Source organism: Lithobates pipiens, unplaced genomic scaffold (genome assembly GCF_037356315.1).
Source record: "Lithobates pipiens isolate NorthernLeopardFrog02 unplaced genomic scaffold, aLitPip1_a1.2 Scaffold_8, whole genome shotgun sequence".
NCBI lineage: Eukaryota > Metazoa > Chordata > Amphibia > Anura > Ranidae > Lithobates > Lithobates pipiens.
The window spans coordinates 686,720,990-686,744,049 of NW_027507903.1; the positions used below are offsets into that span (position 1 = coordinate 686,720,990).

At 45.9% G+C, this 23,060-nt stretch overlaps 1 protein-coding gene across 3 annotated transcripts in view; it reads left to right on the forward strand.

Annotated features, from left to right (window-relative positions):
• The window catches only part of LOC143962226 (NACHT, LRR and PYD domains-containing protein 3-like), a 102,146-nt gene that overhangs the window by 56,413 nt on the left and 22,673 nt on the right, over window positions 1-23,060 (forward strand). For 2 of the 3 annotated variants that reach the window (XM_077471557.1, XM_077471558.1), the window contains exon 6: window positions 19,906-20,076. In XM_077471557.1, coding sequence (XP_077327683.1) covers window positions 19,906-20,076 — 171 coding nt within the window. Of the gene's footprint in view, window positions 1-19,905; window positions 20,077-23,060 lie in introns of those variants that run through there. The other variant, XM_077471559.1, reaches the window with a different exon arrangement.

Below are 23,060 nucleotides of genomic sequence, written 5' to 3' on the forward strand. Positions count from 1 at the left end.
AGTGATAGCAATCAGATGAACAGGTAAAAGGAGTCTCGGGTACAAGCTGCAGACAAACAGCACTGAACAAATGCAGCTGTAACTTTAAATAGGGCCACTGGCGCCGAACCGCGCTAGCGTACACACATGCGCATATTGAGCACACGTGCCTGAGGTGCATACTGGCGCCGATGCTTGGATTGCCTGATGGCGCACGTGCGCAAGCGCGCATGCAGATTCGCCCACAAAGTGTGAGCAGAGCCCTGACATTGCCATCCCACAAGGGGCAACCTTCGGGTGCCCAACATGTCTTTCTTTTCGGGATGAGAAGAGAAAAAGGCACAAATTAATCTTCCAGCATGTAAATTACTATCAGGCTCCCAAGAGTTGTTCTCCGGGCAGTAGCCCTTCCAATTTATCAGGAACTGTCTTTGCCCTTGCCGTCTTCTACAGTCAAGAATGGCCTCCACCTCATATTCCTCACTACCATCAACTAAGACGGGCTCAGTTGGTCTAGTTCCTCTATTCGGAAAGGGGTCAGGTATCGAAGGTTTTAGCAGGGACACATGAAAAACTGGGTGCACCTTCATTGACTCAGGTAAGGACAATTCATAAGATACTTCGTTAATCCTTCTCTTCCCTGGGAAAGGGCCCAAAAACATGGGTGCAAGTTTTTTCGAAGGACAGGCTAACTTGAGATTAGAAGTAGAAAGCCATACTTGATCCCCAATTTGAAGATCCAATTCTCCCCTTCTCTTCCGATCGAAGGCTTTCTTCCTGTCTGCCTGGGCCTTGATTATTGCTTCTTGTAGAACCTGGATGTTATGGCTGAGGAAGGTCACTGTGTCCTGGACTGCTGGCACTGAAGATTCTGGAAGGAAATCAGGGAGAAATGATAAATGAAACCCATAATTGGCAAAAAATGGAGACTGTCCTGTGGTTGAATGACTGGCATTGTTGTAAGCAAATTCTGCTAGGGGCAGTAGGGATACCCAATCGTCCTGTACAAAGGACATGAAACATCTGAGATACTGTTCAAGAGTCTGGTTTGTTCGTTCAGTCTGCCCCTTGGTCTGGGGGTAATAAGCAGATGACAAGGCCAGCTCGATCTTCAAACTCTCACACAGAGCCCTCCAGAAGCGGGATGTAAATTGGACCCCCTGTCTGACACTATTTTAGAAGGTACCCCGTGTAGTTTAATGATTTCCTTGATGAAGATACAGGCTGTCTCTGATGCCGATGGAGTCCCTTTTAATGGTAGGAAATGAGCCATCTTGGAAAGTCGATCCATGACTACAAAAATGGCTGTGCAACCCTCGGAGGGGGAAAGCTCAACTATGAAGTCCATGGTGATCATTCGCCAAGGCCAATCAGGTGCAGGAAGAGGTTTCAGAAGTCCCCAGGCTCAGTTCCTAGTTGCCTCCGGATGCATACAGGACAAGAATTGACATACTTCTTGCAGAATTCTTTTAAACCAGGCCACCAGAAAGTGTGCTGCACAAACTCTAGAGTCTTGCGAGCCCCAAAATGCCCTGCTAATGGGTGGTCATGAAGAAGGGCAAGGACTCTTACTCGGATACTTTCAGGAACAAAGATTTGACTGTCCTTCGAAAAAGGCCCTGCCTGGTTGTCAAAGTAATTATTGGAGGAGAGGGTGAATTTAAAGATGCCTCTCTGATCTGGGACAGCAGGTCAGGCTAACGAGTAGAAAGGTGCTCACAGGTAAAATAGTATCTGGGGCAGCATAGTCTTTGGAGCAGTCATAAATGCGCAAGAGCGCATCTGGTTTCACATTCTTTGAGTCAAGGCGATACACGATGTGAAAGCAGAATCGAGAAAAGAACAGGGCCCAGCGGGCCTGTCGGGGTTTCAGACATTTTTTTCCCCAAAGTGTTTTACTGACAACCATTTGTGAGTTGTGGTTGGCCAGGCTGCCAAGGGAGCCAGAAGTACTCGCTGCATGCTTCCCCACAGAAATTGCTGGTAGCAGGGCCAGAATTTGTGATGACAGACCAGGCTGCTGCTGAGCAAGACAGGTACTCTTAGGCTTGGTTCACACTATGACACCTCCAGTAAAGTTTGCATATCACAGTGCGAACTGTGAATTTGGACAGGAATCAGATCACATGGGTGTAAACACTCATGTGATCCGATTCTGGTGTGGACCAAAAAAATGGGTCCTGTGTGAGTTTGGTCCGAATGCAATTTCAGCCATTTGCATCACACAGACTTCACATGAGATTTGCACAGCAGTACGGTGTGAATCACATGTGATGTCTGACATTGCAGCAGTGTGAAATGACCCTAAATGTGCCCCTCTTCTACTGTGGTGTTTGAGGGATCTCAGGCAGATTCACAGCAACCAGGCATGCAGAGAAAGGAGGTGTGCAGTCTGTGAGGCTGAAAAGGAGCCATTATAGTTACCTCTCTTATCAAGCCCAAGTAGAGGAAGGGGAGAGCAAGAGGGAGGATCAGAGAGGCACCATGCAGTGGTTGGAAGAACATCAGAGACAGTAGCTGGATGGAGAGAACTTCACCTCCATTATCATCAAGCACAGGGAGAGGAGGGGGGGGGCGCATGGGAAGGATCAGAGAGGCACCATGCAGTGGATGGAAGAACATCAGAGACAGTAGCTGGCTGGAGAGGACTTCACCTCCATTACCAAGCACCAGGGGGAAGGGGGGGGGTGCATGGGAAGGATCAGAGGCATCTGCTTTGCAGCTGCAGGGCTAGAGTTTTGTCAGGGACAGGCTGGAGCCATGTGATACCAAGTGTACTCCCTGGCAGGGCTCTTCTATTTTCTGTTATGTCCAAAGTTAGTGCAGGAGGGAGAGCAAAGTTACAGCTGCCCAGGAAAGCTGCAGATCAGAACAGCAGAGCTCTCTCTCTATGTGTTCTTTCCAGACAGGCAGGGGCAAGCTCAATCGCTCACAGAGAAATAAAACCACAAAAAATCCAGCAGCTTTAAAAAATGTTACAGATACTCCCCCCCTTCTCCATGGGAGCACAGCCTCGGCACTTACCTTGATGACTGCGTTTTCCTCTCCTCTCCTGCGGTGTGTTCCACTCCTCATACTTCCTGTGTTCTCTCCGGTACAATGGGAGAGAGCAGACAGGAAGTGACATCTGAGTCAGATATCAATCAAACAGCCTGGCCGTAGTAATACATACTACAGCGTCAGGCGGAAACTACTCAGCGCTTCAGAAAGTGCCCCAAGGTGGGCTAAACTCCTGCAAATGAAGCGCCACGTCTGCAATCTCATGATTGCATTCACATGGCGCTTCCCATAGTGCACTGTGTCCGGCGCTTTTTTTTGTAACTACACAGAAGGGGGGGTGCCCCCTATGGATGGGCCTCCACTGGAGAGCGATGTGGGTGGTGTTGACTGGCAAGGATACAGGGCTGGCAGACACAGAGGAGAGGCACTTACGTATCTTAGCAGGGCAGTTATTCACATAATGTCCGGACCCACCACAGTAGAGGCACAAGTTCAACTGCCGGCAACGAGCACGTTCTTCCGGAGACGAGGTGGGTCGCATAAGTCCAAGCTGCATTGGCTCATCGGTGACAGGAGCAGGAAGAACCCCCCTGCGGAGCAGGTGGGTAGCGGGTGGCAGGAGTAGGGACCCTTGCAGTCATCCAAGCCGGGTGATGGAGTTGTGAGGAATGTTCAGATCAGCGTTCCCGGAGCCAGTGGTCAATTTGGATGGCGAGTGTGATCAGACTTTCCAGGGAATCTGGGGTACCAACATGAGCAAGTTCATCTTTAAGTCCTTCTGAGAGGCCCATGCGGAACTGGTGTCTCAGAGCTGACTCATTCCACTGGGTGAATGTAATGTAGTCCTCGGCTTCTCTGCGGCCCTGCTGGAGTGCACATAGGGCACATTCAGCTGTAGCAGTTTTCTGGGGGTCTTCATACAGCTGTGCCATGGCCTCAAAAAGGAAGGAAGGGACTGTCTGCTTCCAGGAGATGATGGGCCCAGGTCTGAGCCTCCCCTTGCAGCAGAGAAATCATAAATTCCACCTTGGTACATTCCTAAGAAAAAGTCCTGGGTTGGAGAGCAAAATACAGCTGGCAGGCATTTCGAAAAGCCCGGAACTTAGAACAGCCCCCGAGAATCCTTTTGGGATAGGCACCCTTGGTTCAGGTGGGAGCATCATCACTGCAGGCTGGGAAGTGGTTTGAGCAGGAAGCGAAGGAGGTGCAGCGACCATGGGACTGGAACCAGAAAGATGCTGAGCCCGCTCTTCCAATCTGGTGTATCTGTTCGCCCAGCGGACATATGTGTTTACAGTGTGAAAGAACTTTGACCCATGATGACACATCCATCATGGGGTACAGGACAGCCAATTGAGACATTTCAGCACATGGACAATTGGACATTCCCCCTACCTTATAAATAGACCTAATCTGGCAGCCATTTTACATTCTGTCTTATGTCATTATAGGGAGAGGTTGCTGTGTGGAGCAGGGAGAGACTGTAGTGACACAAATCGCTAGCTATTAGGTCCACAAAAGTCGTTTTAAGGACTGGTATGGTATAGGTGTAGTACACTATATAGGGTTGAGTGCACTAGCTATTACTATTAGGTCCACAAAGGTCCTTTTAAGGACTGGTATAGGTGTACAGTATATAGGGTTCAGTGCACTGCTGTGCTGGTGATTGCAGCAGCCTGTCTTTTGTCAGTGCAGGGAGGCAAAGGACGCTTTGTGCAGCAGGGACAGTCAGTTTAATCACTAACTATTACTATTAGGTCCACAAAGGTCCTTTTAAGGACTGGTATAGGTGTACAGTATATAGGGTTGTACACGTATAATATACTTTCTTCCAAATATAGAAAGAATATTATACTTGACTGCTGCCCTATTCTTCAGCAGTCCTTTATCAGTGTAGGGACTGAGGTACAGTCTGCAAACCACTAGCTACTAGGTCCACAAAGGTCCTTGTAAGGACTGGTATAAGTGTACAATATATAGGGTTGTGGTGCACTGCTGCAGACTACTGCCCTATTCTGCAGCAGTCCTTTATCAGTGTAGGGACTGAGGTACAGTCTGCAAATCACTAGCTAATAGGTCCACAAAGGTCCTTGTAAGGACTGGCATAGGTATACAATATATAGGGTGCTGGTGCAGGGCTGTGCTGCAGATTACTGCCCTATTCTGCAGCAGTCCTTTGTCAGTGTAGGGACTGAGGTACAGTCTGCAAATCACTAGCTACTAGGTCCACTAAGGTCTTTTTAAGGACTGGTATAGGTGTTCTCTTTGATATGCAGTATATAGGTGTGTAATACACGTATAAAATACTTGCACATATAGAAAGCATAGTATAGTGCATTTCCACTGTGCAGCATTGTGACTGCTGATGGGTTCTGCAGCGATACTACAAAGAGTGACAAACGCAATTAAAAAAAGTATTATAACTGGTGTGATAGACCAGTGGCCCCCAAAAAGGAAAGATTGAAGCGGGTGTTATATACCTTCTTCCACATACATACTGCACTTCTCTAGAGACTTTTGTCACAGGGTCATTTAAAAAATGACAGGCAGAGGAAGAGGCAGGCCCTTCCGCAGGGGTGGTAGGGGTAGGGCAGGAGCAACAGACTTGAGCCAAAGTGGCAAATTGCAGAAGGTGCGTGCGATTATGTCAAAGGATGCACCAGACTTGGTTGAGTGGCTCACTCAGCCTTACTCTTATGTACCCTCCTCATCCTCTCGATCTGCACCCTCTTCACTCTCTGCTATGTGCACCCCCAAAGACACTACCACCAACACCACCACCACCATATACCTTCTGCTTGAGTCACAGGAATTATTTTCTGATCCATATCAAGACATTTCTGATGTGCAGCCACTCTTGGCATTGTATCAGGAAGAGGAGGTAGCAACAACTACCACTCAGCAGTCTGACGACAGTACCCAGATCATCCCAAGGTGGAGCTGTTGCTGCCTACTCCGAGATCTCTAATTATAGTGGTGGGGAAGGTGACGTTGATGATGACTTGTCTAGTGATGCCATGTGATGTGGGTGCCCACAAGAGAGGAAGAAGAGGGGAGTTCAGAAGAAGATATGGACCAGCAGATAGGGAGGCGAAACAGGAAGAACTTAGATTGCACAGGAGGGACAAAGCAGACTGCTAATGTATCAGGAGCGAGTCATCAACCATGTACGGTCACATCTGGCGCTCCCAGGATGCCGGCACATGGCTCCGCAATGTGGACTTTTTTAACGTGTCCGCTGCTGACAATAGTGTTGCCATCTGCAATCATTGCAGTCAACACATAAGTCGCGGTAAGCCCAACACTATAGCCATGTTCAGCGGCAAGTGAATGTATCTCTGGCACACAGTGTCTGTGCCAAGATACATCTGACCACAGACACGTGGCCTAGCAAAAACGGGCAGGGAAGGTATATCACTATTACTGCCCACTGGGTGAACCTTCTGATGGCCGTCAAGCATGTAACCCGTGACACCTGTGTAGATTTGGTTTTACCGCCACGGATTGCATGCAGGCCTGGCTCTTCTTCTCCTCCTCCTCCTTCTCCATCCTCCTCCCTCTCATCTATGGCTGACTCCTCCTTTTCTGCTGCTAGTGTCTCTTCCGCTGCGCCGCCCAAGCTCCCCAGAACCTATTTGACATGCCAGGTGAGACGTTGCCATGCCATGCTGCGTCTGTTGTGCCTGGAAGCCAAGAGCCACACTGGCCCGACACTCTTTTCAGCTTTGCATTCACAGGCAGATCAGTGACTAACACTGCTCAATTTGACAGTTGGTAAAGTGGTGTGTGACAAAGGTGCCAGCCGTCTTAGCGCATTAAAACAGGGAAAATTTCTGCACGTGCCATGCATGGCACACGTCTTAAACTTGGTTATGCAGCGATTCATTGTCAAATACCCTTGGGTCCAGGACATCTTGCGGCAGGCAAGGAAAATCTCAGCCCATTTCAGAAGATCTTACATGGCCATGGCTCGCCTTGCTGTCATTCAGCGGCGACACAATCTGCCAGTCAGACGTCTTATTTGCGATTGCCCGACGCGATGGAACTCAACCTTCTATATGCTTGATAGGCTGCTCCAGCAGAAACGTGCAGTTAACGTCTACCTGTATGAACTCTGCGGCAGAACAGGTTCTGGGGAGCTGGGTTTTTTTTCACCGCGCCAGTGGCTGCTCATGCTGCAGCCATTTGATGAGATCACCAAAACTGGTCAGTCGCAGCCATGGCCCCATCAGTGACATGGTACCTTATGCCTTCTTTATGGAGTTTGCGTTGCATCGTGCCATTGATCAAGCCATGGAGGAGCAGGAGCGGGAAGATGAGGAAGTCGCAATGCTGGATGAATTGAATGAATGGGGGCTACTCTATCTGAGACAAGTCAACAACAGGAGTCTGAAGAGGAGTCAGAGCCTCCTCTGAGGAGGAGGAGCAAGAAGGGCATGCTTTAAACCTTTCTGGGATCCCTGTTGTTGTGCGTGGATGGGGAGAGGAGAATGACATTATTCTGGATAATGAGCAGGAGCCTGGCCACCACACCGCATCCAGTTTAGTGCAAATGGGGGCCTTCATGCTCCAGTGTTTTAACAGGGACCCCCCGTATAAAAATCATAAGGGTCAAGGACCAGTACTGGGTGGCAACGTACTTAGACCCCGGTACAAACACAAAAGAGGGCTGTCAGAATGGAGCACTTCCAGACCTTCCTTCGAGAAATGCTGCATTTTGCTTTTGTGTGTGCTGGCAGTGGAGCAATTCCCACTCCCAGAGAAAGAGTTGCGGGTACCAATCCAACAGAGCCTGCAAGAAGAGGGTGGTTTAAAGATGTGCTGGTGACTTCTGATATGAGGTCATTCTTTCAGCCGACCCATCGACAGGTGTCATCCGGATCCAGCATCAGGGAATGCCTAGACCGACAGGTTTCTGACTACATCGGGTTAACGGCCGATGTGGACGCTCTGAGGAGTGATGAACCCCTGGACTACTGGGTGGGCGGGCTTGACCTCTGGCCAGAGCAAGCCTAATTTGCAATGGAACTGTTGGCTTGCCCCTCGTCCAGTGTCCAGTCCGAAAGGACGTTCAGAGCAGCAGGCAGGATCATGACTGATAAGCGCACTCGTCTAGCTCACGACAGTGTTGACTACCTCACATTTCTAAAAATGAATGAGGTATGGATCTCGGAGGAATTCAACACACGTGACCAGTAGACCATGTATATCTCTATAAACGATTTATTTAATTGAGCACACAGACCTTTTTTCTACATTTGGCTCACTTCCTTGTACAAAAAAGCACACCATACTATATGCCCCTACCCTCCTGTTTGAAGAGGTTGAGCGGTGTCATATTTTTGGGGCCCAGCAGTGAGTTGCTTGTATCAGTGCTGCTGTCAGTGCTCTCTATCTCGTGCTGGTGTCAGTGCTCTATATCATGGTGCTGGTGTCAGTGCTCTATATCACATTGCTGGTGTCAGTGCTCTATATCACGGTGCTGGTGTCAGTGCTCCCTATCACAGTGCTGCTGTCAGTGCTCTCTATCACAGTGCTGGTGTGGTGTCAGTGCTCTCTATCTCGGTGCTGGTGTGGTGTCGGTGTTCTCTATCTTGGTGCTGGTGCTGGTGTCAATGCTCTCTATCTCGGTGCTGGTGTCAGTGCTCTCTATCACGGTGCTGGTGCTGGTGTCAATGCTCTCTATCTCGGTGCTGGTGTCAGTGCTCTCTATCATGGTGCTGGTGTGGTGTCAGTGCTCTCTATCACGGTGCTGGTGTCAGTGCTCTGTATCACGGTGCTAGTGTCAGTGCACTCTAGGCATGGATCTCGGAGGAATTCAACACACGTGAGCAGTAGACCATGTATGTCTCTAAAAATGATTTATTTAATTGAGCACACAGACCTTTTTTCTACATTTGGCTCACTTCCTTGTACAAAAAAAGCACACCATACTATATGCGCGTACCCTCCTATTTGAAGAGGTTGAGCGGTGTCATATTTTTGGGGCCCAGCAGTGAGTTGCTTGTATCAGTGCTGCTGTCAGTGTTCTCTATCTCGTGCTGGTGTCAGTGCTCTCTATCTCGTGCTGGTGTCAGTGCTCTCTATCACGGTGCTGGTGTCAGTGCTCTCTATCACGGTGCTGGTGTCAGTGCTCTATATCACGGTGCTGGTGTCAGTGCTCTATATCACAGTGCTTTTGTCAGTGCTCTATATCACAGTGCTGGTGTCAGTGCTCTATATATCGGTTCTGGTGTCAGTGCTCTATATCATGGTGCTGGTGTCAGTGCTCTATATCACAGTGCTGGTGTCTTTGCTGTTCGCAAACTTTCATCCGCGTTCACAGTTCACATTCGCGAAACGTCCCGTCGGAAGTTCGCCCACCTCTAGTGAACAGATCTCCTTCATAGCAGAAGCTTCTTCGGCAGGCTCAGTCATGGCTGTTTGTACTGTTAGGTACCTGGGTGGTGAGCCTGACTTGGTGGAAGAAGACTTCTCTTACGACTCTGGTTCAGGGCCCACTGGAGTGAAGACAGTGGTCCCGTGAGTGCAGCGAGGTAGGAGTGTCTGAGCTGGATGCAGCAGCTGATGCAGGCAGTGGAGATGGTCCTCTGGATGGCTGGAACTGCAGAAACTGGCAGAGGCTGGCAGAGCTGGCAGAAGTTGGCAGAGCAGGAGGATGAACAGCAAGCCAGGTAGAAGAAGGCACAGGAACAGTGGCAGCAGATCCTGGATAGACTCAGCACACTTGGAACAAGCAGAGGGTTGGTCAGACAAGCCGGGTCAGAGCAGATAGGCAATCGGGCAGTAACGGCAGGCAAAGGCAAGGTCATAGGCTAGCAAAGGTTCAGCATCAAATAGGCAGTGCATAAACAGGGTCAGGCAGGCGGGGATCGGGGCAGAAGAGATCAGCAGAGTCCGACATAAGCCGGGTCAGTGATAGCAATCAGATGAACAGGTAACCGGAGTCTCAGGTACAAGCTGCAGACAAACAGCACTGAACAAATGCAGCTGTAACTTTAAATAGGGCCACTGGCGCAAACCGCACTAGCGTCCACACGCACCCGTTGTGCATGCGAGTGCACTTGAGGTGCATACTGGCGCACACACACGCGCTGATTCTTGGGTTGCATAATGGTGCACGCAGATTCGCCCGCAAAGCGCGAGCAGAGCCCTGACAATAGCAAATTCAATCAGTTACATCAGCATCAGGTGCTTGATAGCTGCTGATCCAGGACTGAGTATTTTTTTTATAAATGTGAGCCTATCAATGGAGTCTGTGTAGCTTGATTGCATATTGAGCAAGTTCTGGCCAGTGGTCCAACCTCAAGACCCATTAACCTAGTGGATGCTCGGAAAGGTCTCCAAGTCTGCTCTTGCCCCTAGATATTCCTGCCCCATATAATGCAGATGCTGATGATAGTTGCTGGAACCTATCAGAACTTGGCAATGAGGACTGAAAAATTGTTTAAAGGCATCGCTTAGCTGGCCACCTTCTCCACCGCTCTTCCTCTGACCGAACAAAGCCTCAGAAACAGATTGTCCATCACCAGGATGGAAACCTCCCAGGGTCTGGAAATGTGTTATACAAACTTTTATTTAAGGCCTCTTGAAGATGTTTCATCCTCTGCTTCCTCTGCGAAGGCAGGATGAGTTCTGCAACCTTACCCTTGTAACATGGATCAAGAAGGGTTGCCAGCCAGTAATGATCCCTCTCCTTAATACCACAAATGCTTGGGTCCTTTTGCAAGCTTTGCAGAATCAGGGAGGCCATGCAACATACGTTTGCAGAGGCATTTGATTCTGAGTCCTCTGGGTCACTAATTATCACATTATCAGTAACTACCTCCTCCCAGCCATGTACAACTCCTTGGGTTTCTGGGGACTAAAAACCATCTGTTGAAGACTGCTGCATGTTATCCTCAACATCCATACTGACACAATCCTCCTCCTCTTTTTCCTGTGTGTTTGGTGGGCTCACAGGAATGCTATCTGGAAAAAGGGGGCCTTGAGAGGAAAGGAAGTCTTCCTCTTCCTCCCGCTGTTCTGCCTCAAGTGCCCTGTCCATGATTCCACAAAGCATGTTCTAGACTAGAGGGACAATGTCACTGATGCATGCATGGTTTCTGCTCATCATCCTTGTGGCCTCCTCAAATGTTGACATGACTGTGCATGCATCCTTGATCAGTAGCCACTGGATGGTGAAAAGAAGCCAAGCTGCCCTGACCCTGTCCTGGTGCCATACTCATACAGGTACTAAATTTTCTGTATATATATATATATATATATATATATATATATATATATATATATATAATTCCAGTTATAAGTGCTAAAAGTGGAGCAATCATTAAGGGGGACACCTGGGACTCTGGGGGGACTCTGATGACCAAAGATGACCTTCCGCAGAAAGAATACACTAAGTTCTGGTTTCCTATACTATCCTCTCCAAAGTCCACACACAAGTCTGACTTCTCCCATGACCCCCATCCCGGCGGTGTTCCACTGTTGATTCCTATCCAGACTCCAGACATGATATACAACAGGATGTCACAGGCTGTGGGCATGGTACAGGAGATTGGATGAGTACATAGAACTGATAGGCTCCCCCTACAAAGATGGCGTAGATCGATCCAACGCATGAGTGGATCACTGCACCCTATATAAGCAGAGAGGTGCACCAATATGGCCCCTCCAGATGACGTCCTGATGACGAAACGTGTAGAGAGTGGCCATAGGACGTAACCTCTCCATAACAAACTACAGCGGATGGCGTGGTTTTCTTATATTGCGGTTTTTAATCTTTGCTACATGTGAGTAGTTTTATTTTCTAAATAAATTGTTCATGAAGACATACTACACCATGGATATTCTTCTCTTTTGTTGAACATATGAATGAGGCATTTATACCAGTGGATGAGAAATTAAACTCCCAGGGACACACCAGAGAGCGGCACAGGGGCAAATCTACCCCTGCAGGGGCAAGGTATCTGGTGAGCGCAATATCATTTATTTTCACAGAAAAGCACCAGGAGTTCTTTCCACCTTTGGAACAACTACAGAAAGTCTGCACAAGTCACTTTTTGAAAAAAACTTTTTGGGTCTATTTATATAGAATTTTTTTTCACCTCACTTGCTTTATTTAGGCACATTACCATATGTATGCATCCTTGTACAGTCAACTGTTTATCATCTATTGATTATACAGTATATTAGAGGTATGCATGTATGTATAATGGTTGTTTATGGTTGCAAATAGGTCATTAGATATTGATCTTAGATATGTATCACTATCTACTACATTTTTCACATACTTTAAAAAAAAAAAAATGTTTTCTACTATTTGCAAGTACCCTTTCTAAGGATGGGAGGGACGCACATTTTGATTCAGGGAATGCAACACTCTTAAATATAGTCACTGATTCACTTACTGTAATACCCAGTAAGTGGGGTGCACTCACGGCACAAATTAATGTGCCAGGGTGCACTCACGGCACAAATTAATTCAGAGGACACAGTGCCCTGTTAAATTAAATATTGTCACTGGGATTTTTCCATTATAGTACACCATAGGAGGAGTATACTCACGGCACAAAGGAACATAATTAACAATTATAGAGGAGATGGAAGAGGCTGCGGGCATGGTACAAGAGAAGTCAGAGGCTGTGGGCATGGTACAGAAGGTGTCAAGATGGCAGAGGCAGTGGGCATGGTAAAGGAGATGTCAGAGGCTATGGGCATTTTACAGGAAATGTCAGAGGCTGTGCGCATTGTACAGAGGATGCCAAGATGGCAGAAGCTGTGGGAATGGTACAGGAGATGTCGAGGCTTTGGGCATGGTACAGGAGATGTCAGTGGCTATGGGCATGGTACAGGAGACTTCAGAGGCTGTGGGAATGGTACAGGAGATGTCAGAGGATGCAGGCATGGTACAGAACATGTCAAGATGGCAGAAGCTGTGTGCATGGTACAGGAGATGTCAGAGGCTGCAGGCATGGTACAGAACATGTCAGAGGCTGTGGGCATGGTACAGGAGATGTCAGAGGCTGCAGGCATATTGTACAAGAGATGTCAGAGGATGCGGGAATGGAACAGCGGGCATGTAATAAAAGATGTCAAGAAGTTAGAGGCTGTGGTCATGGTACAGGAGATGTGAGAGGCTGTGGGCATGGTTAAGTACATGGAACAGATGTCAGAGGCTGTGGGCATGGTACAGAAGATGTCAGAGGCTGCGGGCATGGTACAGAAAATGTCAGAGGCTGTGGGCATGGTACAGGAGATGTAAGAGGCTGTGGGTATGGTAAAGCAGATGTCAGAGGCTGTGGGCATGGTACAGACTATGTCAAGATGGCAGAGGCTGTGGTCATGGTACAGGAGATGTCAAGAAGGCAGAGGCTGTGGGCATGGTACAGAAGATGTCAGAGGCTGTGGGCATGGTACAGGAAATGTTGGAGGCTGTGGGCATGGTGCAGAAGATGTCAAGTTGGCAGAGGCTGCGGGCATATTACTGGAGATGTCAGAGGCTGCGGGAATGGTGCAGGAGATGTAAGAGGCTGCGGGCATGGTACAGGAGATGTCAGGGGCTGTGGGCATGGTACAGGAGATGTCAGAGGCTGTGGGCATGGTACAGGAGATATAGAAAAAAGAGAACATTAGCCGCTAAGACCAGGATAACAAGGGGTTACTAATAGCAACAATAAATAGATCTAAATTAATTGATTCCAATTTGATTTAAATAACAACCAATTTTATTAAAGTATCAAAAATTGAAAAAACCTGTGCAGTTCATAAAAATAATGGTTCTCAATCTAATATAATTAATTGTGTACGCACAGACAATAAGACAAACAGGGCATACATAAAACAACACAAAACACTACTCGGGTCCGGACAAATTGCTTTAGTCCATTGCAACCCACGTATTAGATTACCTGCTGAATATTACAGGGTCAAAATTCCCTATTTCTTCCAATAACTAAACGGTTAATCAATGAACTAAATCAATATTGAGTGGGGGAAGGGAGAGAGGGGATGAGGTAGATAGCTGAAAAATGATGTGTTCAATTAAGACAAATCCTATCTGTAGTTAGTGCTAATAATATTGCTATGATGTCACATGTCTCCATCCCTTGGTGCTGGAAAGGTTAAACAATGTACAAAAGTGTAACGATAGAAAAAGCCAATGCACAGTAGGAAATCCCATCCAATCCGTGGCATTTAATTGTAACAGCCTTCTATTTAATCACTTCACCACACTTCCAATGCATATTCCAAAGCTGCCGGCTGACATGTCAAGGCTGTGGGCATGGTACAGAAGATGTCAAGATGGCAGAGGCTGTGGTCATGGTACAGGAGATGTCAGAGACTTTGGGCATTGTACAGGAGATGTCAAGGCTGTGGGCATGGTATAGAAGATGTCAAGATGGCAGAGGCTATGGGCATGGTACAGAAGATGTCAGAGGCTGCGGGCATGGTACGAGAAATGTCAGAGGCTGTGGGCATGGTACAGAAGATGTAAGAGGCTGCGGGCATGGTACAGGAGATGTCGGAGGCTGTGGGCATGGTGCAGAAGATGTCAGTATGGCAGAGGCTGTGGGCATGATACAGGAGATGTCAGAGGCAGCGGCATGGTACAGAAGATGTCAAGATAGCAGAGGCTTTGGGCATAGTACTGGAGATGTCAGAGGCTGTGGGCATGGTACAGGAGATTTTAGAGGCTGTGGGCATGGTACAGCATATGTCAGAGGCTGTGGGCATGGTACAGGAGATGTCATAGGCTGTGGGCATGGTACAGGAGATGTAGGGGCTGTTGGCATGGTGCAAAAGATGTCAAGATGGCAGACCCTGCAGGCATGGTACTGGAGATGTCAGAGGCTGTGGTCATAGTACAGGAGATGTCAAAGGCTGTGGGCATGGTACAGGAGATGTCAAGGCTGTGGGGATGGTACAGGAGATGTCAAGATGGCAGAGGCTGCAGGCATGGTACAGGAAATGTCAGAGGCTGTGGGCATGGTACAGAAGATGTCAAGGCTGTGGGGATGGTACAGGAGATGTCAAGATGGCAGAGGCTGCGGGCATGGTACAGGAAATGTCAGAGGCTGTGGGCATGGTACAGAAGATGTCATAGGCTGCAGGCATGGTACAGGAGATGTAGGGGCTTTGGGCATGGTACAGAAGATGTCAATATGGCAGAGGCTGTGGGCATGGTACAGAAGATGTCAATATGGCAGAGACTGTGGGCATGGTACAGAAGATGTCAATATGGCAGAGACTGTGGGCATGGTAAATAAGATGTCATAGGCTGTGGGCATGGTACAGGAGATGTAGAGGCTGCGGGCATGGTACAGGACATGTCAGAAGCGGTGGGCATGGTACAGGAGATATAGAAAAAAGAGAACTTTAGCCCGCTAAGAGCAGGCTAACAAGGGGTTTCTAATGGCAACAATAAATAGATCTAAATGAATTGATTCCAGTTTGAATAACAACCAATTTTATTAAAGTATCGAAAATAGAAAAAAAAAGTGTGCAGTTCATAAAAGTAATGGTTCTCAATCTAATATAATTAATTCTGTACCCACAGACAATAAGACAAACAGGACATAAAACACAAAACACTACTCAGGTCTGGACAAATCGCTTTAGTCCATTGCAACCCACGTATTAGATTACCTACTGAATATTACAGGGTAACAATTCCCTATTTCTTTCAATAACTAAACGGTTAATCAATGAACTGAATCAATATTGAGTGGGGGAAGGGAGAGAGGGAATGAGGTAGATAGCTGAAAAATGACGTGTTCAATTCAGACAAATCCTATCTGTAGTTAGTGCTAATAATATTGCTATGATAGTCACATGTCTCCATCCCTTGGTGCTGGAAAGGTTAAACAATGTGCAATAGTGTAACGATAGAAAAAGCCAATGTGCAGTAGGAAATCCCATCCAATCCATGGCATTTAATTGTAACACCCTTCTATTTAATCACTTCACCACAATTCCAATGCACATTCCAAAGTGGCAGGCCGACTTATAATGTTTCAACAACTGGCAACAAGTTATCTCCTTTGTTTATTTAGGCAGACAAAGTAGCAAGAGAGAATGACATTACTAGTCTCTGATGTGAATAAACAGATAAGATTATCAGCTGCTATTTCAAAAGGAAACTCAAGTCAGATGCTGGTCAGCGAGTGTTAATATGTATATCAGCACCACAGTCACCCGAGAATCACGGTGTCGGCATCCACTGCAGTATCCGTCTGTAAATCACCTGGCTGCCTTTCAGCTGGTATCCCGTATGTTGGAAAGTAAAGTAGATCGCCTCCAGTCATATATCTGCCAAAGATAGTAGAACAAACCCCCAAAAATTCTTCAGATATATTAATAGTAAAAAAGGTCAGGTCTGAGCATGTAGCCCCTTTACAAAATAATCTGGAGTGGGTGACTGGGGACAAAGAGAAGGCTAACTTATTAAATACTTTCTTCAGCTCTGTGTATACAAAGGAGCATGGAGGAGCTTATGTCTATAGTGGGGTGGTAGTGACACAACCCCAAATCCACAATGGCTCAAAAGTGATATGGTACAGAAATATTTGGACAGAATAAAGGTGGATAAAGCACCTGCACCTGATGCCATCCACCTACGGATCCTAAAAGAATTGAGCTCTGTAACTTCAAAGCCATTGTATCTAATTTTTAGGGACTCATTAATGACAGGAATAGTACCACTGGATTGGTGCAGGGCCATTGTGGTGCCTATATTTAAAAAGGGAACAAAGTCTTTACCAAGTAACTATAGACCTGTTAGCTTAACTTCTATAGTTGTGAAGATACTGGAGAGATTAATAAAAGATCACAGACGAGTTCTTGCAGGAAAAAAATATTTTAAGCAACAGACAGCATGGATTCATGAAAGACAGACGTTGTCAGACAAACCTGATCTTTTTTACAAAGAGGTAAGTAAAACCTTGGACAGAGGGGTGGCGGCGGATGGGGTATAGTTGGACAGAGGGGTGGCGGTGGACATGGTATACTCGGACAGAAGGGGGGCGGTGGACATGGTATACTTGGATTTTGCAAAAGCGTTTGATACAGTTCCACACACACGGCTCATGTGTAAGGTAAAGTCTACAGGTTTGGAAATATCAGCTTGTAAATGGATAGAAAACTGGCTAAAAGACAGAATTCAGAGAGTAGTGGCTATTGATTCTTACTCTGAATGGTCTAAGGTTATCAGTGGTGTACCCCAAGGTTCAGTGCTGGGACCCTTACTTTTTAATATCTTCATAAATGATATTGGGTCTGGGATCAAAAGTAAAGCCGCGTACACACGGGCGGACTGTATGGCCTACTTAGTCCGTCAAAACACATTTCAGCGGACAGTCCGCTCGTGTGTGGGCTTCAGTGGACTTTTTCAGCGTGCAGTCTGGCGTACTAAGTATTTCGGATTTTTCTAAATACTGTCCGTCATACTTTGGTTTCAGCGGACAATCCGCTCGTGAGTAGGCTAGTTCGACGGACTAAGAATGGCGCATGCTCAGAAAGGATTTACACGGCGAAAGGTTGCATTGCTGTGTATTGGACTTCCTATTTCTAGTCCCGTCGTACGTGCTGTACACATCATCACGCAAGCTTTCGACGGACTGTTTGTGCATCCGTGTGTGGTCAAGTCCGTTCATTCGAAAGTAGGACGGACTGTCTGTCGGATTGTATGGCGGACTAAGTAGGCCATACAATCCGCCCGTGTGCACACGGCTTAACATTTCCGTCTTTGCAGATGACACCGGTGGGTGCAGTGGAATAACGTCCTTACAGGATGTCTCCAATTTACAAGCCGACCTCAATGCTCTGTCTAATTGGGTGACTATGTGGCAGATGAGGTTTAATGTTGAGAAATGTAAAGTTATGCACTTGGGGGCTAAGAATATGCATCATACATGCTAGAGGGAGTACAACTGGGGGAATCCATAGCGGAGAAGGATCTGGGGGTTTTGGTAAATCATAAGCTCAATAATAGCATGCAATGCCAAGCTGCGGTTTCCAAAGCAAGCAAAGTCCTTTCCTGTATTAAGAGAGGTATGGACTCCAGAGAGAGAGATATAATTTTGCCCCTGTTGAATTCATTAGTAAGACCTCATCTGGAATATGCTGATCAGTTTTGGGCACCAGTTCTCAAAAAGGATATCAGGGAACTGGAGAAAGTGCAGAAAAGGACAACCAAACTGATAAGAGGCATGGAGCAACTCAGCTATGAGGAAAGATTAGAGGAACTGAATTTATTCACTCTTGAGAAGAGGAGATTAAGGGGGATATGATCAACATGTTCAAATATATAAGGGGTCCATATAGTGAACTTGGTGTCGAGTTATTCACTTTACAGTCAACAAAGAGGACAAGGAGGACTCTTTACGTCTAGAGGAAAAGAGATTTCATCTCCAAATACGGAAAGGGTTCTTCACAGTAAGAGCTGTGAAAATGTGGAATAGACTCCCTGCAGAGGTGGTTTTGGCAAGCTCAGTGGATTGCTTTAAGAAGGGCCTGGATTATTTCTTAAGTGTACATAATATAACGGGGTACTAACATTTATAGATAAAGTTGATCCGGGGAAAATCCGATTGCCTCCCGGGGGATCGGGAAGGAATTTTTTCCCCTGCTTTAGCAAATTGGATCATGCCCTGCTGGGGTTTTTTGCCTTTATCTGGATCAACTGTGGGTATAGAATTGGGTATATGGGATTGTATGATATTATTATTATTATTATTTTGTAGTTGAACTGGATGGACATGTGTCTTTTTTCAACCTGACCAACTATGTCTCTATATATGCCGATAGTATCACACTGACACTGCATCAGTTGTTATCTCATTCAGTGTCAGTGTGATACTATCGGCATATTTTGGCAGATATATGACTGGAGGCGATCTACTTTACTTTCCAACATTGACTAAAATTTAGTTTATTGAATTTCTCTTATAACAAAAAGTTGGAATGTATATTTTTTCAATATTTTGTCTTTTTTCATTTATATTGCAAAAAATTTAATTCCCAGAGCTGATAAAACACCACCAAAATAAAGCTCTATTTGTAGGAAAAAAAGGACACAAATATTTGTGTACAGCATTGCATGACCGCGCAATTACCAGATAAAGCAGCGCAGTGCCAAATTGTAAAAAGTGCTCTGGTCATTAAGGGGGTAAAACCTTCCGGGGGTGAAGTAGTTAAGGTAAAAAGCTTTCATCCTCTACATCCTCTGTAATAATTCCTGTAACATCCTAGTATATGATCTATATCTATGGAGATGATATCTGATTGGTGGAGACACTAAAGAATGGGGGATGGGAGAATAAAGTGCTTTAATGTGAAGTGTCCCCCATGTGAATGTAGAATCCCATTGTAAATGTGGAATATCCACCAATATAGTACTTGTATCTCTAATATATCCCAGAAGTCTCAGCACTAAAGGCTGGAAATGTATATCCACCCCTCCCCCCTACATTCTCTATAAGGGATCCTATTCCTGACACAATCCGGTGACTTTCAATGGGAACTTCTGATTGGTGGACATTAGGAAGGTGATGGAATATTGGGGTTACTAGGGGATCCACCATCAGAAATTCTGCTGTTTTATTTCATAAACCCCCCAGATCCTTTCCTTTATCTATCAATTTCAGAAGCCCCTTTGAGACACTGTGTGAGGTCCTGCTTAATAACCGGGTACATAAGGGGGTGACTGAGCTGTCACAGCGCCCCCTCTTTATACTGTGTAGACATAAGTACTACAACAGCTTCACCTTTATCAGCTTCTCTAATAACAAGATCTTTCCTCTGTATAACATTCTGTATATCCTGATATTCCGCTCTAGTAATGTTATGTTACTTTTCACTAAATGGGAATAATTCCTCATATTCATCTTATAATATAATATCATGTGTCTGGATTTGTTTCTGCAGGTTGGTTGGATGTGGTGTGACTTCCTCCGGCTGTGATGATCTCCGATCCATTCTTATCAATAATCGATCCCTCACCAGACTGTATTTATCATATAATAATCTGGAAGACTCTGAAATAAAACTTCTATGTGAGGGGCTCAGAGATCCTGGCTGTACTCTGCAGAGGCTGAGGTGAGAATTATCCTATAAATGATATAATATTCTGCAGGATTCTGGTATAAATCTTCTATGTGAGGGATCCAGACATGTCACCTAGATGAAAGTTATACAAAGACAGACTTCTGATTGGCCGGTTACACTGGGACTTCCCATCATAGTCCTTCAGGTCACCTCGCTGTTATTGGCTTTCATCCCCTCCCCCCTCCACTGACTATCAGAGATCAGACTTTGGCTGGGGGTCACACTGGAGGTCACAGCAGGTCACAGCAGGGGGTCCGGTGCGTCTCCATTCACCATTTCAGGTCCGATTTCTGTCAGAATTTTGGGCTGAATTCGGACCTGAAACAGACCAGAAGACGCAGAGGACTCAATTAGAATCTGGAAGGACAGAGCGAGTCTCTAGACCAGAAGTGACCCCTAGATGCCAATAAAATCCCCCAATCCTTGTAGATATAAAATTGTCACCTCACTGAGCCTCAAAGAGAAGTCCTAGTCATTTCATCTACAAGCCCAGCAGGGGACGAGGCCGATACACGGAGAAGACCCCGAACTGTCTGCCAGACATTGATTTATATCAGAGGAATCTATTTTATCTCTCATACAAAATAAAATATTAGTTGCAGAGAGATGGAAATAATTGCCCTTGATTGTTAGACATGTTGGGGTACATGTACATATAACATTGTATGTGTAGTGAGGATAGAATCCAGGAGAACCCCCAGAATGGTTCTGTGGGGTCTGATCACACCAGACAAGCTCTGATTGGTCTTGTTGGGATCAGACTGACATGCCGGTGTTGGAAATCCAATCCTCATCCATCAGAACCATTTATGGTCCATTTAGCTCTGGTTCCTTCAGAACACAGGACCGGCTTGTGGGCTGGGCAGGGAACACCCCCCAGGGTTGATTGGCTGATGGCTAAACTCCACACACATCCATAAATTGAGGATCCTGAGATATGGACGGGGGGATTCCCATGGTGCCGGTCTAACCGGTGAATAGCGGATGTTCCTGACATGTTCCTGTCACAGGATAATCCTCAGAAAAAGTTTATTTCTTTTTTATTCTTACAGCCAGACTGTGTCTGTCCTTTTGTCTTTGTTGTATTTTCTCTCATTCTTTATCTTTCTACATATTTTATACACTAAATAACAAACTAGTGAAGCTCTGCTCTATATTACACAGACACACAACCTACCTGCAGACAGAGGTAAGTGTTACCACAACCCCAGTGTTACTATACGGCTGTGTAACTATGTAACAAACCACCTAACCACCTGATCCTGATACTTCCAAATAATAATTACACAACAAAAATGATAATACAAAGCAAATACTACATAGAATATATGTCTGCTACTACCACAACCTCAGTGCTGGAACAATGTGCTGCAGAATAATGAATTGCTATTAATACACTTTATACAGAAAACTAACAACTTTATCCCGGTAATTGTAGAAATGGAGTCGGTGAGGATTTCCTCTCAGTAGTGCCACATCCAAAAACTTGTTAGAAGCAAAATAAATACCCCTAAGGGGGGCTTTTATGGCACTTGTATATATAAAGTGGTGCTCCGGAGAAATGTGACTTTGTAGATAAATCTCCCCCTATAATCCTCATGATTCATGTATTCTAGTAAAGGTTACGCTGTAATCCAAGGGCCGCTTTCTATTTTTGCAGCATTGATTTCTTACTTCTGGTAGTCCCAGCAGGCCGCCGCCATCTCATGTGTGGGCATCTGAAGCCAGACTGTATCTCTTCCTGTATTCCATGGTTACCCAGCATGCACCTCCAGATCTCGCACATGCTCCGAGCAGCACGAGCCGTGTAATAGGTTGTAGGTCGGTTCTCCATAGCAACAGCCGTGTCAGAGGAAGTTCCTGCCCCTTAGCTATGGAAACCTCCCCTCCCCCTCCAGGAAGCAGGAAGTTTATCTACATTTACAAAGATTATAAATCTAGAAATACAAAAATCTCCTGCAAAAGGAAATTACTTTATAAAAGATGATAATTGTAAATGATATCCCTTGTTTATGTGCAGATGTGTGTGTGTATATATCATCTACACAGAAAGAGGGATATCATTTACATTTAGCATTGTTTAAAAAGTAATTACTTTTTCCAGGTGCTGCCCCATCATACTGCCACCACCAAAATTGCCCCATAAAAACTTCCCCATCATATTACCCCCATAAAAAAATGCCCATCATATTGCTCCCACCAAAAATGCCCCATCCTAATGCCCCCATCAAAATTGCCCCATCATATTGCCCACATCAAAAATGCACCTTTATACTGCCACCATCAAAATTTCCTCATCTAAACTGCCTGTCCTATTGCCCTATCAAAATTGCCCCATTACACTGCCACCAACAAAATTTCCCCATCCTATTGCCCTTATCAAAATTGCCCCATCATATTTCCCCCAACATAATTGTCCCATCATATTGCCCCATGAAAACTGCCCCATTCTATTGCCCCTTTAAAATTGCCCCATAATACTGCCACCATCAAAAATGCCCCATTATACTGTCACCATCAAAATTGTCTGATTCTATTGTCCCCATCAAAATTGCCTCATAATACTACCACCATCAAAATTGCCCCATAATGCTGCCACCATCAAAATTCCCCCATTGTACTGCCACCATCAAAATTGACCCATCAAATCTGCCCCATCATACTGCCACCATCAAAATTGCCCCAACATATTGCCCCTTCATACTGCCACCATAGAATTGCCCCTATCAAAATTGCCCCATCAAAACTTCCTCATCCTATTGCCCCAATAAAATTGAACAATCCAATTGTTCCATTAAAATTACCCCATCAAAACTTCCACCATCAAAATTGCCACATAATATTGCCCCATAATATGACCGGAATCAAAACTGCCCCATCATATTGCCCCATCATACTGCCACCATCAAAATTGCCCCATTGAAACTTCCTCATCCTATTGCCCCAATCAAATTGCCCCCATCAAAACTGCCCCA